Below are 16,733 nucleotides of genomic sequence, written 5' to 3'. Positions count from 1 at the left end.
GGGACATGACAATCTCCTTTCTTAAATGGCCTAAACCTCTTTCTTCATCTATCTCAAACTAATGTCAATTTTATATTGAAAAGGAAATGTTTTACAGGTTTTATAAATGTTTTCATAGTTCAGTTTTGCACCATTTATATATTTATATATAATAAAATCAATTTTAATACCTGTAAGATTCCAACATTTTAATTATAAAGGTGAAAGATGTAATAACCATACTTCGTTTTAAAAGTGCAATTTCAACATATTTTCCCCACTTCAGTTTATACAAGAGTTTGAACATTACAAAAACTACTTGAATGTTATCAATACGGAGTAGTTTGCTCAAAAGTTTTGGTGACTTTATAGGGTTTTGGTTAATGTTCTGTAAGGCATGGCTACACACAGGGTGGTCCATGAACCAGGATCATCAGTACCACCTGGGAGCTTATGAAAAATTAAGACTCTAGGTCCTCTCCTCAGAACTACTGAATCAGAACCTGCAATTTGGCTAGATCTCCAGGTGATGCATACGCACCTAAGTCTGAGAAGCAATGGTCTGATTCTCAGGCACTATAATATAATGGTGACTTAGAAGAAATTTGGTAGGAAATGAGCATCCCCCTTTTGAGAGAAGTTCAAAAGGAAATAAGATAAAATATGACCAAAGCACATCTTTGAGGGTTTGCCAGCTATAAAAGGCACAAAGTAAATTCACAAATTACCATACACTGATTTCAGATTTAAGCTACTAAAATGGAAGATTTAATGCATTATAAGTAAGTAGTATATTAAGTTTAATGCCTTTAAAAAAACTGCTTTAGGAAATAATCTAACATTCTAGGAGCCTGAAAAGAAAAACTAGCAAAAGAATAATAGGCATTCTTTGTTCCTACAAATTTGGACTTGAAAAACATAAGTGCAAACATAGTATTCAAAGTGATTTATAGCAAAAATCCATTAATTACAGTTGGGTTAATGACTGCATATATTTCACAAAATTTGTTTAAATATATTTTTGAAAGCATATTTTGATCTTACTACTTATACCAACTCAAATATTTTGATCTTTTTACTTATTATACTACCAACTCAAATGTTTTCATGTAAAATGCCTACTTAAAAAAATAAAAATAGCCAGGACAGACACCTTTTTGTATTTGAGGTTCTCAGATATATGTTCACATTGATACACACCTTTGCAATGAAAAAGGTAGCTTTCAGCCTACTCAAATATATGTGAATTGGTAGGAACCAAAAAATGGTGGTTGTAGTTCATTTTCATTAATACTTTGCAAAAAGAGAAATATGGGGGAAAATGCAATTGGAGGGTTAAAGCTTCCTTATTATTATTAAATGGTCATTACCTTTTTGTGTCGATCAGCATGTTTATAGGTATTCAAGGAGTATTTTTATGAGAAAAACCTAGAATACATATTTTTTACTACATAAAACATTTAAGTAGTACATAAATTAACTTCCCATTAACAGCAGGGAAGGGGTTAAAGCTAAACATATAGTTTTACTATAATTTAGAGCTTTTGTGCTAAAGCAATTCGGTGAGTGTGTTTCCTTCTTTCACATTAGAAATAAGTCTTTATAAATATGGTCAACCACTATCGGTTTATTTAGTAATGACTCAGTGATGATTAATTTCTCATAATCAGCTCTTGTAAGTTTTCATGGCATACAGACTTTCAAGAGAGCACTCCAGGTAGCAAAAGACACCTGTTACCAGATTTTTTGGGGGTAAATAATTCAACTATTTTTAATGGAAGACATTAGACAAAGAAATTAGATAACTTAGATAAAAGAGTTGGTACAGTATAAGACACCAGCAGTGTGCAATGCCATGTTAAGAACAAAGGCTATTATACTTTATCCAACTATACAATTTTTAAATTATAAGCAAAGCCAAGTCTGACTTTAGGCCCCGTATTGGGCCACCAATACGACACCAGCAGTGTGCAATGCCATGTTAAGAACAAAGGCTATTATACTTTATCCAACTATACAATTTTTAAATTATAAGCAAAGCCAAGTCTGACTTTAGGCCCCGTATTGGGCTCCACACTGGGAGTGGAGCTTTTATATAGCAAAGCCTTACCAAATCAATATACCATAAGTTCCAAAGAAGTGGGGTTATTTTTAGACTACATTTCTTTTTTGAAATTCAAAACATTTCAGGTAACTAGAAAAAAAACTTTTACAGATGAATTCACTAATTTTTGTTTAATGACAAATGACCTACCAAGGCAACATAAGTTTCAAGGCTACCATCCCATTTTCCTGACCTTACTCCAAACAGAAGAATCACTATATGATTCTAGAATCTCAAAACAAATACATTGAGCATATTTGATATTTGGGACTTTCTGAAATCAGTTTTTAAAACTTTATTTTACAAGTGAAAATTGCATTTTTAAATTTTGTAATAACATTTCTTCTCTAGAGATACAATTTACTCATTCATATCTTCAAAACAAAAAAAAATCATCAATATAGAGGATCAGCATAGTAGTATCCTACTGATAAAGGCTACACATACGTATTTTTATTGGTCTCCAAACCATTGGGAATTTAAGGTTCTCTAAGCTTTCATTATTTGTATGCAATGTTAGAGAAAACCAGTTTATCAATTTGTGATTCAGTAGGTCATGATCAGGGTAAATTATACTATTCCAGTGAATAAATACATGTCCATCATTTCAGAGGTAATTTAGGTCCCTTTTATGCCAGTACAGGACAATTATCTAGTTATCCAGAAAATCAAATTTTATGAAGTATTCAGAAAGTAGCCCATATGATGGGCATAATCTAGATGATCTTAGCCTAAATTTATTCCTTGATCCTCAGTAAAGTGCAGTGACTCCAGATGTGTGTTCTACAGATGCAGGATTTCTTTTCCTTGGTCAGTGCAGAAATACAGTAATTTGTACTTCCTGAAAATACCTTTGTTTATCCATGAAGAAAGCTTACTTTTATTTGCCTTTGTCTGGTTTTGAATTCACATGTTTACAGACTTTTCCAATGACTACATTTTCTCTTGTATTTCATCAGGTAACATTTGAAAGGATATTTATTTTGTAGCTTAACTATTTTAAATTCACTGTTGGCCAAGTTAATAATAGTGGATAGTCTTCTTATAGAGAGGGATTCTAAATCAATGAGTAGATACCTGCTAGCTCTAATCAACAGGTTGTACCTCCTGTACTTTCCCTATATTTGAGAACTGCATACTACTGTATTATCCATGGCCTCAGGCAACAGACCACAAAGGATTACTAGAAGGAAAAGAAATAGAGCATCATATTGGTCCTTTCTTCCCACCCCTCCCAAAAGGTCAAAGCATTTCAGTGGCTAAGTTTTCAAGTTTTCTTAACTGGAATGAAACAGGAGTTTTAGGAATTACTGATTGAGTTGAAAAGGGACAAATAACACAGTAATTTCAAAAAGTGTTAACAATTCTGTGAAGATTATGTATCAATGTTGCCCTAAGCATTGTTGTTTTGTTTTTGTTTTAAGATTTTATTTATTCCTGAAAGACAGAAAGAGAGAGAGAGAGAGAGAGAGGCAGAGACCAGGCAGAGGGAGAAGCAGGTTCCACGCAGGGAGCCCAATCAATGTAGGACTCGATCCCAGGACTCCAGGATCACGCCCTGGGCCGAAGGCGACACTAAACCGCTGAGCCACCCGGGCTGCCCGCGTTGTTGGTTTTCTTAAAAAAAAAATTTTCTTTCTTTCTTTTTTTTTTTTTTTAATTGCAAGAGAGTAGGCTTAAACTCAGGAAATAATAGGTCAGTCCATTATCTACATATTCTTCATTTTGGCCATAAGGTCTTCCAAGCTTTCACCAGAATCTTCCACAGTTACCTCAGCTACAGAATCTTCTTGCTATCAACAAATAAGGGAAACATTGTGAAAAATAACAAGATTTACAATGCTTAGGAATACAAAATCACTAAGTTGTAACCATGATCTCTATTGCAGTGGTATTTTTAAAATTGTATTATGGCTGACATCTCAATATACAAAAATGTTACCTTCATTAATCAAAACCTACTTTATCCATTAATGAGTCAAGAACACCATTTTAGGTCTGTGTTTCAAACAGTTTAAAAGGCACTGTGCCTATTTCTACATTAACACTGAATACCTCTCACATCTTAACGCCTATAGTGTAAAAAACAGGAAATACTGCATTGGCATTATAAAATAGGAAAAAGATGAGAGAAGATAAGCAGACATTTTCTCTTATATGACATTTACTTATGGTAAATCAGATTTTGGATGTACCTTTTTGGGAATTGTGTATGCCACTGTAATTCCTTCAGGTAAGTCAGGAACTGGACCTGAAGAATTTTTTAGTTCCTCTTCTGAAACCTCAGATACCAACTCAATACCTAGAAAATTAAATTTTATAATAGTTTTCAAGGAACTTAATAAGCAATAATTACTCAAAATCTGTATAACTTAATTCTATTTCCTCCCATAAGACATTTGATGATGCCATTTCAGTTTATGAAAGAATTCCTACCCCACTCATTGTCTTCATGTATTATCTCTTCCTCTTCTTGAATAGCCTCCTGTTTGGGCAATGCTGCTACCTTTTTCTGTAGAAATCAAACAGTATCAATTTATTCTTACTCATTCTCAGGCATCAACAGCATTGAGCAAGAATTCAGACAGGCTTTTTATTTTACTCAAAGCAAGAAAGACTTCAACAGATTTTTTTCACTTTTGGAGCATGGTGAATTTTTTGCTGACATTTCCACCTTAGGGATACAATCAAGAAAACTTTCAAAATCCAGGAATCCATCTATCTTGTATTCCAAATCTAAAAAACTGTTTTAAATTATTGTCCGAATAATATGACCTCTCACACATTGTGATGGATTGGTGTATACCTTGTATTCTTCTTGGTGCTTCCTGCAATTTCGGTCATCGCACTGAGGATTTGGCTTCATGGACATAGTAGGGAAAAAATCTTGCATTGCATTATATCCAAGGTAAAAACTAACAGTACCAAAATTTAACAGAAACCTAGAAAAACAAATCAAAGTACACTTAAAGAACTAAATCATGAAAGTATTAGAATTTTTTTTAAAAAAATGGTTTTTAAGTACATAATGATCTTTGTAACAAAATAGTACTTTAAGATGTCAGATTAAAATATGAAGAATCCCTGAGACATGGTACTAAATCTAACTACTGTTTAGAAGTTTTTATACACAACTTATTATAAAGTTTACAATCTTAAATGTACAGTTCAATGAAATTTTCCAAAAGTCTTCACCCATGTAATCACTACCAGATCAAAATACAGAACATGTCGGGTATGCCACAAAGCTCCCTTGTGCTCCCTTGTGCTCCCTGCCAGTCAAATCTGATTTTAGAAGATTATATGGAGAGGAAAAATCCCATATAAAATATAAACAAAAGGAAAAATATTTGCAACAAATGTTAATATACAAGACAAAGAAACTGACCAAATGATAAGCAGACAATTCACAGAAAAATGTAAGTGCTCACCCCTTTCCATAAACTGAAAATTAAAATGAGATACCCATTTTTCACCCATTAAATTAACAAAGATTAAAAAGTCTGATGATACCCAATGTTATCAATTGGTGTGGCTGAATCAGGTACTCCAACATTGTGACAGAAATGTATAATACTTTTGAAGGAGAAATTTAATACTCTCAAAATAAATATTGCATAAACTCAAATTCCACTTCTAAAAGTTTGTATCTAGAAAAATCTATACAAAAATATATGCAAGATATTTGCAGCATTGTTAATAAAGCAAAATAAAAAAATCTAAGTAGCTTTAATGTCCATCGATAGGGGCTTGGCTACATATTATACATCCTGAAGAGAATAGTGTATAACCGTGATTTTTCCCCACCTTTTTTGTAGCATACTATAAAAGGTTTTTAGATAGGGCCTACTGAATTTTGTGTAGTTTGTAAAGTGAAGTTGTCTTATATGAAATAGCCCTAGACAGTTGCCTTGAGAGTTCTCATACATGCTTTTCACAATTTTTTTGCTGGTAGCTGACACTTCTGGTATTAGGGTGCTTCTGTATATCATGCTGCAATTTGTTCTTATTATATTGGACGGTTAAGAAACATAAAGCTTACTAAAGTTGTAAAGTGAGAGAAAAAAATGGCCTGATATAGAAAAAAAAACCTTAAAAAGGTTCTGCTTTTAATAAAATGTGAGTTGGTTCAAAAATTCTTTGACATTAATTTTAGCTGCAAAGAAATCTTTGCCCTTCTTTTTTGCTGTAGTTTAGATGATGTGGTTGCTGGATATGTTTTTGGATAGCAGAGATATTATCCTCATTAATGTATAATCACATTGGTGTTATTTTTAGTAAGAATTAAATAAAGAGGTATGTTTATGCCCTTTGGTCAAAACTGCAGAGATTTAAGTCATTTGGTCACTACTTCATAAATACACTAGTACCACTGTACCATTTAACAAGAGCTATTCTAAATGCAGAGTAACATATGTGTATTAATATGTTTAAATTAGATATACTAAGATATGTATGTAAATTAAAAGTACATTATATTATGCATATATAAAAATGTATGTATATTTAAAACTAGATTTTAGAAAACTACTTAAATAGTAATTCCAATATTTGAGATGCTTTATGAAATATATTTCCATCAAAAACAATCAAGACTATTCAGAAAAATTAGCCCTCACTCACTTTAACACATTTTGAACTAAGATCCCAGCAACCACTCCCATAGTGGTAGGAAGACTGGCTGCACAAACACCTTCTCGTTTCAGAGTCTTTTCATCAATATTTGCAGCAACTACAAGTGGTGGAGCACACTACGTGAAAAAGAATGAAAGAAAATATATTTCAAAACAAAAGGAAAAAGTGTAACATAGTATTCTATCACATTCAAAGTTTGTTTTTTCTCTGAATACATTTTCAACATCCCTAGGAACTCTAGTACTTAACAGTGGGGAAAAAAAAAAAAAAAGCCAAAATAAATCATGCATACCGCAAAACAAGCAGATTCTCCAGGAATTATGAGCTGTATATGCCCTGACACAGCATTTTCACTGACCCCAGACTCCATCCACGTTTGCCCAAGTTCATTACAAGCCTTAGTAGAAATAGGTGAAAACATAACATCAAAAGAAGTAATTTACCATAAGTTCTTTTCTTGAAAAATTGGGGTTTAACTAAATGGATTACCAAGATGTTTTTAAATTTTTCAAGAGAAAGTTATAAATAGTGGAATTCCCTGGCAAATGCCACTCTCTAAAAAGTAAAGTGACAGCATTTAAGCAAGCAGTCAATAAATACCTAATTAAATTGAACCATTAGGTTTATAGGATATATTAAAGTAAAAATTCATTTTTCTAAAATAATTTCATCAATTAACTGCAAAATCTCTTTTGAAAAGTTGAAAACACAGTAATTCAAAAGAATTTTATTTCTGAGAAACTAGGTTTGTAGGCAATTTATATTTATACCTAAAGTAATGAAAGTCAAAACCAATGCTGACAAAGAATAAGACATCTTAAGATTAAATCTTTATCTTAAATATTGTACTTCAGAAGTATCTACTATGTTATAATTTCCTGTATTGGAGGAAATAGGATACTAAAAACATAAGCCACATCAGTAAGGCTAGACAAATCCCACAGCCATTAGAATCTCAAAGGCAGGCTAAGAGATCATTAAAAATTAACAGAACACATAAGGGTTTAAATGCAGAACTATACAAGAAAATAGATGAATCCATGAGTGTTAACATCTTAGACAAAAGGAATACTTACTGTATTTATTGTCATCCGAGCTTCAAAATTGTCCACGCAGCTAAGAACTAGGTCAACAGGTTTTCCTTCTTCTAATCCACCATTACTAGGTAAAGCAAATAAATTTTATTGGGGAGCGGGGGAATCAGGACACAAAATACCCTCTAATTAGACTGCATTTGTTCAGGCACACATTTATTCTTTCAGTAAATGAGTACAATCATGACATGGTATTTAATATTAAAGATCTAGTAAAGAGTATTAAGTAATATGAATATAACATGAATGATACTACAGTTCTACTCCTGGAAGGCAAAAAATTACCATTTCCCTATCAGCTTCCAGACTTTTATTCATGTTTCACTCCACACGTAATAAAAATTGAATACAATTCAATATCTCAGTGTTTGTTACAACATTCTGCAGGAAATCACTTTCACATAGAAATATAATCTAGAACACAGAACTTAAAATTGAGGATCCCTTTTTAATCATAACAAGTTTTTTGTTTTTTTTTATTGTTGTTACTATTGTGTTTTTGGACAATACTTAACTTTTTACTGGGCTCCTAATACATAAAGACCGCACAGAAAACTATTTTAAAAACAAATATATATTGAATGTATGAACTCATTGAGTTAAATAAACATCAAGAGATTTTCTATTACTTGTTTAAGCTAGACACTGTACAAAATATTCATAAATAAAATTTACCTTATTCTATCCATGAAATGTTGAAAGTTTTCGACTGTGGTTATATTGTAGTTGTGTACTTCAAAAAGAACATCAGGATTAATGTTCCTGAGAGGAAAAAAGGGAATGATTATTAAACTACTGGTAGGAATACTAAATGAAAGCAGGAAAAAGAACTGAAAAAGATCATTTATGAGGTTAGAAAAATGGAATTCAAACTATTCAAAGAAAATCCAAAGTCCTCTTCTATTTATTTTGCCCCACTTCAAGGACTACCACATTCACAACATTTTGACTGCATATTACAAAACTATTCCCACCATGTATGTGCTTAGAATTAAGCTCTTATCACCTCTGTTGAGTTACCACTGAGCCTGACAAAAAGAGCTTCCCTATTCCTTATTTAATTCAGTGCAAGCATGTTTGGGGCCACAAAGAAACTTATTAAAGGTTGGCAAGGCAGGCCACTAGTGTCAAATCTATTTTTATAAAGTCTGCAAGCTATGAATGGTTTTTCCTTAGAAGAACGATGTTTCGTAATAGGCTAAAATTACATGGAATTTAAACTTCAGAGTCCATAAGCAAAGTTTTATTGGAGCAGCCATGCTCACTCATTTTTCTATTGCCTACAGCAGCTATTGCACTACAACTACATAGCTAGACAGTTTCACAGTTGGCCCTCCAAGCCTTAAATATTTACTACTTCGCCCTATACAGAAAGTTTGCCAACCCAGTTCCAAGAGGTAAGACAATCTGTATAGTAAAACCTGCATTTTATAGAGAAAAGTTTGTGCATTAACTTAAATAAAAATACACGAACTAAGATTTCACTATAGTCTTTAATTGCTAATTCCCTTTACCTCAAAGTATATTCTGCTGCTTGAACTTTACTTAATCCTGCTTGATGAGGTTGGAAGAAAAGTCTATTCATATTGGCCAGTTCCACCTTGTCATAGTCAAAGAGTAGCAACTAAAATGAAAACAGTGGTATTTTGATGAAAAACATACCGAAATATAAGCTAAAAATAACAAAGAATCAATTAGTGGACTTTACATTTGATGGGTTTTAATAGTTTGACAGTAATATTAGCTAGCTCTAAAAATATTAATTCATTTAATGCTCATATAGGTATAAATGAGACAACTATGACACATGCCCCAAAGCCACTCAGCTAATACATATGAAAATGAGGTTCAAATTCAGGCATTCTCAACCCAGCATCTGTACCCAAACCCTAATACTTACTGCCTCTCTAAAGGATTCACTGAAAAACTGTTTATTCCATTTCATTCCAATTGTTTACTGAAGACCAAGAACACATTAGAGAAGTGAAATTTTAAGATAAAAACAACAAGGCACCTGGGTAGCTCAGTTAAGCATCTGAGCTCAGCTCAGCTCATGATCCCGGTGGAGTTCCATGTCTGGCTCCCTACTCGGCAAGGAATCTGTTTCTCCCTCTGCCCCTTCCCTGCCCATGCTCACTCACTCTCTCTCAAAAAATAAGATTAATAAATAAATAAGATAAAAACAAATGCCATAACTTAAAACCATAGTATAACATGACTCCCTTTGTGACTAGGACACCATTTTTAACCCACGCCTAAAATATCACCCCAAACAGAATTACTACCCAGTAAGTTGTTGTTTCCTTCCATGTATTTAGACATGACAGCATTTCTCACACTCACACACACACCTTTTTAAAGATTCCATTTTTTATCAGTAAGAACAGGTTGCACCCAAATATTTCCAAGGTCCCTTCCTTCATCTAAAATTCTGTGACTAACACAATTCTCAGCATCCTAAGTTTAACAATAAAAACAAAAGTATGGCAAAATGCCAGGGTAAAGTGAGCACAGAAGCAAAGGTTACAGCAGTGGTTGAGGGGGCTGTGGCTTATGGTGCATTATCCTGTACACAGCTAAAATTTAAAAAAAAAAGGGGGGGGGTATGGGGGGGAATCTTAATAACGAAATTAACCCAACCTACAGAACAACCCCTGGGTAACTCTTAATATCTTGCTAGAAAAAATGCATCTCCTCTGTCTGCCCTCTACAATTTTCTGACTCGACTTAAAAGTCTCCAAGATATAGTTTATTTCAGCTCATTAGACTCTACTTATTAAGTCAGGCCAAGTATTAAATTTGAGTCATCAGCTTCATAGCTGGTTTATAAGTGACTTATAAGTGACAGGAAATCACTTGAGTCATCAGCTTCATAGCTGGTTTGTAAGTGACTTATAAGTGACAGGATATCTCAAATTTGGGGATAGGAAATATCAGTTGTAGCTCTGTCACAAATTAGCTCTGATCATGGATAAGTCACTCACTTTTTAGGCCTGTATCTTCCTCTGTAAAATAAAGGAGCTGATCTAGATCTGGTGATCCAGGACACCTCAAAGGGGTTAAAAGGTGGGCTTGAAGTCTCCCATCTTGCTTCGTGATCAATTGGCAAGAAAAAGATTTCAAGATTACATTTCTAGATGGTATCTTTTCAATTAATGTATCTGTAAAAGTTTCTTTGTAAATATTATGTGTTCTGGTGTGTCTAAGATTCCAAACAAAATGATCCCTGCATTTCCTCAAGATGTTTAGTGACAGTCTGGTAAGCAAAGCAGTCTGGGCAAGAAATAGGAAATGCAGAAATAGGCTTTGTCTGGTTGCATATAATCTTTGCTCTTTTTAAGCTCTGTGAGCTCTGAAATATATTTTTAGGTTACTTCAGTGTGTTTGACAAGACAGCTTGATATTTCTATCAAACAAAAATGACTTTCATATTGCAACAACCTTTGTAAGAACCAAATAAAATTCTCTCAAAAAGGCAAAAAAAAAAAAAAAATTCCCTGTTTAAGCATGAATTAACTCCTTGTTTATCTGTTTTATATATTGAAAAGAATTCTGAAACTTAACCTATGAGATCCTTAACTTAAAACTTGAACGCAGGGATCCCTGGGTGGCGCAGCGGTTTGGCGCCTGCCTTTGGCCCAGGGCGCGATCCTGGAGACCAGGGATCGAATCCCATGTCGGGCTCCCGGTGCATGGAGCCTGCTTCTCCCTCTGCCTGTGTCTCTGCCTCTCTCTCTCTCTGTGTGACTATCATAAATAAATAAAAATAATAATAAAAAATAATAAAACTTGAATGCACATTGGAATCCCTTGGAGAGTTTTTTTAAAAAATACTGATGTCTGGGTCCCATCCCCAGAGGTTGATTCTATTCTATTATAGATAGCAAAATTTTTTTGAACTTCTCAGGTGATTCTAATCTTAGAAATATTTGATAACCATTGTTCTAGATCCTTGCTACTCAAAATGTGGTCTGGACTAGCAGTATCCGTATCACTGGAAGCTTATCAGAAATATAGAGGCTGGGCAGCCCTGGTGGCTCAGCAGTTTAGTGCCGCCTTCAGCCCAGGGCCTGATCCTGGAGACCCGGGATCGAGTTCCACATCAGGCTCCCTGCATGGAGCCTGCTTCTCCCTCAGCCTCTCTCTCTCTCTCATAAATAAATAAATAAAATCTTTAAAAAAAAAAAAAAGTAAAGAAATATAAAGGCTAACCTTTTTCCTGGGTGGGGGGGCTAACTTTAATATATATACAAATCATATGGAGATTTGTTAAAATACAGATCCTTAATTCAGCGTGTCTGGCATGGGGCTTGGAAGTATTTATTACTAACAAGCTCCCAGGTGATGCTGATGCTACTACTTAGGGCATCAGACTGAGTAGCAGGGATCCAGCAGTTCTTAAAAATCCCCCTAGGGCAGCCCCGATGGCCCAAGGGTTTGGTGCCGCCTTCAGCCCGGGGTATGATTCTGGAGTCCCAGGATTGAGTCCCACATTGGGCTCCCTGCATGGAGCCTGCTTATCCCTCTGCCTATGTCTCTGCCTGTCTCTCTGGGTCTCTCATGAATAAATAAAATCTTAAAAAAAAAAATCCCCCTAGAACATCAGAATCACCTGGGGACTTAATACAAACTCAAATTCTTAGGTGCACTAAAAACCTAAGGAATCAAAACCACTGGGGTAGGGTCTATGTTTTAAGAAGCCTATGAAATGATTCTGAAGCACATCAAACCTAAGACCCATAATCTCCATGATCTCTATTATCCTAGGTCAATCAGCTGTGATTCTTTGATCAACTATAACCAATCGTTGGCTGGCTTTTGTAAACTTCAAAGACTTTAAAAGGTTAATAAACACTTATAGAATTTTTATGTTGCCTTTTCTATGTTGATAAATAAATGCCAACTTGGAAACCATTTTCTTTTAAAAATTTGGGGCATGGGGATGCCTGGATGGCTCAGTCAGTTGAGTGTCCAACTCTTGATTTCAACTCAGGTCATGATCTCAGAATCCTGAGATTGAGCCCCACAATCTGGCTCCTGTGCTCAGTGCAGACTCTTTGTCCCTCTCTCCCTCCCCATGCTCACTCACTTACACTCTCTCTCAAAAAGTAAATTAAATCTTTTAAAAAAAGGGGGGGAGGCATGGGACAAGACCAACATATTAAAAAGCACTGATAAACTTTGTGGGAAAAATGCTTGCTTTGTCAAAATGCTAAAGAGGGGTAATCAATTGTGGAAAGCTTTGGTATTCAACCACTAAGAATCTAACATCATAGGCTTTACCTTTATAAATCTGAGACTAAGTATACTGATTTCCAGGAAAGATTATCTCTCCTTCCTACCCACAACCTAAATCGATTTTAGATAAAAGTGAAAGAAAAAAAAAAAAGCTACATATAGGTTAAAAGAAATCTAGAGCATTCTCCAGTTCAATTTTAAGAGTAAGAAAGGTATTTTCTAACTAGAAGTTTGTATCTCTTCACCTATCTCACCCACTTCCCCTCTGGCAACCACCAGTTTCTTTTAAAAGTTTTTGTTTGTTCATTTTTGTTTTTTAGATTCCACATATAAGTGAAATCATATATTTGTCTTTCTCTTATTTCACTTAGGATAATATCCTCAGGACCATCCATGCTGTCATGAATGCCAAGATTTCATCCTTTTATAAGGCTGAGTAATATTCCATTATACAAACACACACACCTATCTTCTTTATCCATTCATTTATCTATGGACACTTGGGTTGCTTCCATATCTTGGCTATTGTAAATAAATGCTGCAGTAAACACAGGAGTATATATATCTTTTCAAATGGTTTTCCTTTTCTTTGAGTAAAAATAAGTCATGAAAATTAAAAGTACAGCATAGAGAATATACTCAATAATACTGTACTAAAGTTATATGGTGACAGGTGATGACCGTACTTATGAGCACTGAGTAATGTATAGAACTGTTGAATTACTCAATGTGTTGCAAAACCGAAACTGATACTGTAGGTCAACAAATTTTTAAAAATAAGTTAATAAAGGGCCACTATTCTTTGAAAAAAAAAAAAAAAAAGGTACATGCTTTCTAGTCCATCTTGTATAAAGCATGTTTAAAAAATATGTTAGGTGCCTGGGTTTCACATACTATCAATTTAACAGACTTCTCTCCTAGTTTCTATATTTAAAACAGCCCAAATTGTAATATATCTTATTCCAAACAAAAACTTATTGAACAAAATTGGGATATTCCTTGTTTTATCTGATTATCAGCTTCCATTTGGGTGGGGTTGTGTCTTAACTACTGTGGGTAGAAAGAACAATATGAATAAAGACAGCACAAATCAACAAACCATTAGTAACGAGAAAAATTCCTAATTTGTACCTGATTTACTCCAGAAGTGAGAAGTTTCCCTATGACAGGCAAAGAGAAATGTTTTTACCTTACCAATGCCACATCTTGTCAGCATTTCAGCAGTCACACTACCAACTCCACCAACACCTACTATTGCTACAGCAAAGGTTCGGATTTTCTGTGAAACGCAAAATTATAGGTTTGTCGGTTAGCTTTTCATCAAAAATGTCATCAGAAATAATTTTCATTTACTGAAATCATCTTCAAAAACTTGGAAAGGTTTACCATACCTCATAGTCGCTTACGATTCCCATTCGTTTCAATGCCATTAGCCGGCTTAAAACAATGAAAAAATGTTTTAAAGCTTACAATCTTTTAATTGTGATACAGGTAAACACATCATCACAGAAAAACACAATCATTGCTAATGCTTTAGAAGAAATCTTTCAGGGGTGCTTGGGTGGCTCAGTCAGTTAACATCTGCCTTCAGCTCAGGTCATGGTCCCAGGTCCTGGGATAGAGCCTCATGCTTTGCTCCCTGCTCAAAGGGGAGCCTGCTTCTCCCCCTCCCCCTCTTGTTCCCCCTGCTTGTGCTCTCTGGTGTATGCTCCCTATCAAATAAATAAAATATTTAAAAGAAAAAAATCTTTCAGGGGCTTTTACCAGGTGACACTAAATCACCTGGGCAGCTTTAAAAACACTATCCTTCCAGGTGTATGTAGCCTGTGCAACAAGATTTTTTTTATAAGCTCCTCAGATAGTCTAATGGACAACCAAGATTGAAACAACTGACTTAAACGTTAAGGGTCCAGATGAGATACGTTGAAGTGAAATTTCAACATTTTTCCATGCTTTCTTAGCGTATGTAAATATTTAATGTTTAACATCAGTTGTCTCTGCTCATAATGGACGATGTCTACTTTTAGTAAGTACCAACTGCATGCCAAAGACTGTTAAGTACTTTAGTCTGTTATGTATTTAATATATATTTAAGCCTATACACATAAAATTCCCATTCATTTACACTTTGTTTTTTTAGATTTTTATTTACTTATTCATTAGACACACAGAGAAGCAGAGACACAGGCAGAGGGAGAAGCAGGCTCCATGCAGGGAGCCCGACGTGGGACTAGATCCCAGGACCCCCGGGATCACGACCAGAGCCTAAAGCAGATGCTCAACCGCTGAGCCACCCAGGTGCCCCTCACTTACACTTTAGAGAGTCAAATAGTTCTACCAAGCTTGCTAGGAAATTCTGCAGGCTTCTGGCCCCTTCCTCCCTTTAACCCTCCTTCCTAATTTCCAACTGTTACTAACACATCTCTAACTTGCTAACATTGTTACTTCTGCATTTTCAGTTTTAGGTATCACCTGAAGATTTCACTGGTACCATTGGTCCCTACTCTACACAAACATTTCCCGTGGTCGCTGAGCTACCAAGAGGTGGGATCCGATTCCAATCGGTCCGGCTCTGGTAATCCTTCCTCTTAACCACTGCACCACATTCAACCAGCTGAAAGGACGGGAGCGGACGAGGCTGGCGAAACCCAACAGCTTTTAAAGCTAAAGCTAATCCTGGTCTCCCGCCACGTCCCCAGGTTTTGCAATACCGAGAAGCCTTTATGAAACTCGAAGCTCAGCACTTGGTGGGCTTCACCCCTGATGTCATCTCCTGAGACTTATTACTATCGGTTTTATGCAGAACGAGGGAGACTGCGGCAGAGGCATCAGGTAACGGGACGCCTGATCCCCAGCAGGCCCGGGAGCAGCGCCATATGGCTGATTCACTCGGGTTTGGTTTTGTGTATGTGTGTGCGCCTGTTTTAAGAGAAAGACGGCCTTTTCACCTCTTCGAAGACTCGGCCCGGCGCGTCAGGGCGCAGGACCCCGGCACAAGAGGAGGGAGGTGGGAGGCCGCGGGAGGTGGGCCCGAAGGGACGCCTCACTGCGGACCACTCGGACACCCTGACTGCACCGCCTCCGCCCCGCCCCGCCCCGCCGGTCACCTGTAGGGGTTGGAGTCCACCACCTCCGAACTCATCTTCTCGATGCGGACCCGGCCGCCGCCTCCGTCGCCTCCCCCCACGGCCCGCCGACTTCTCTCCTGAGCCAGGGCCCGCTCCAGCTCCTCCACCCGCTGCTGCAGCCGCTGCACGGGCTCGGCCATGGCTGGGACCCCGGCCGCCAGCTCCCCCAGCCGCCGCCGCCGCCGCCGCCGCCCCACGCTGCTAGGCATGCGGGCCCCGCGAGGGGAAGGGGAGGCAGCCGCCGCCGCCGCTTTCCTAGCCCAGAGCCCTGCGGAAGTGCTCCCGGCGCCTCACACTCGACACGTCTCCGCCGCTCCCGCCGGGTTCCCACGGTACCGCTTCCGGTACGCCGCAGTCATCGCTCCCCCTCAGGGGGGAAACAACACCCCCCCATACACACACACACACACAAAACCCCCCCCTCTTAGCTTCCTTCTTTGCCGGGTCCTAAGAGACCAGGCCGCGGCAGAGCTGTGGGTCATTAGTGTCCAAAGCCCGCGGCCGGCGATATTGCCTTTCCAGCCCGGCGGCTAGGAGAAACACCAGGATCTTTTA

At 36.7% G+C, this 16,733-nt stretch overlaps 1 protein-coding gene across 3 annotated transcripts; it reads right to left on the bottom strand.

Moving 5' to 3' along the window:
- Positions 1-3,692: 3,692 nt before the first annotated feature.
- Positions 3,693-16,539, bottom strand: UBA5 (ubiquitin like modifier activating enzyme 5). Of its 3 annotated transcripts, XM_038570864.1 has the most exons (12): positions 16,158-16,530; positions 14,442-14,487; positions 14,240-14,329; positions 9,327-9,436; positions 8,488-8,574; positions 7,795-7,879; positions 7,011-7,115; positions 6,707-6,834; positions 4,890-5,025; positions 4,520-4,595; positions 4,279-4,385; positions 3,693-3,876 (listed from the first exon to the last, which is right to left on the bottom strand). In XM_038570864.1, exons 1-12 carry the CDS (start codon positions 16,385-16,387, stop codon positions 3,793-3,795), a joined length of 1,284 nt encoding a protein of 427 aa, XP_038426792.1. In that variant the 5' UTR covers positions 16,388-16,530; the 3' UTR covers positions 3,693-3,792. The 3 variants fall into 3 exon arrangements, with proteins under 3 accessions (XP_038426792.1, XP_038426793.1, XP_038426794.1); XM_038570865.1 differs by lacking the exon at positions 7,011-7,115 and having other exon boundaries at positions 16,158-16,539; XM_038570866.1 differs by lacking the exon at positions 14,442-14,487 and having other exon boundaries at positions 16,158-16,284.
- Between the last annotated feature and the right edge of the window lie 194 nt (positions 16,540-16,733).

This window comes from Canis lupus, chromosome 23 (assembly GCF_011100685.1).
Source record: "Canis lupus familiaris isolate Mischka breed German Shepherd chromosome 23, alternate assembly UU_Cfam_GSD_1.0, whole genome shotgun sequence".
Taxonomy (NCBI): Eukaryota; Metazoa; Chordata; class Mammalia; order Carnivora; family Canidae; genus Canis; species Canis lupus.
Note: the sequence above shows the minus strand (reverse complement) of the source record. Positions and strands in the feature narration are given on the sequence as shown.

Coding starts and splice junctions, on each gene's coding strand:
- UBA5 (XM_038570864.1), bottom strand. CDS start 16,387: ATGCCTAGCAGCGTGGGGCGGCGGCGGCGGCGGCGGCGGCTGGGGGAG. Junction 5,026..6,706: donor TTAGTTCAAAATGTGTTAAA/GTGAGTGAGGGC, acceptor TTGTTTTTCTAG/GTTTCTGTTAAATTTTGGTA. Junction 4,596..4,889: donor AGCACCAAGAAGAATACAAG/GTATACACCAAT, acceptor TGATTTCTACAG/AAAAAGGTAGCAGCATTGCC.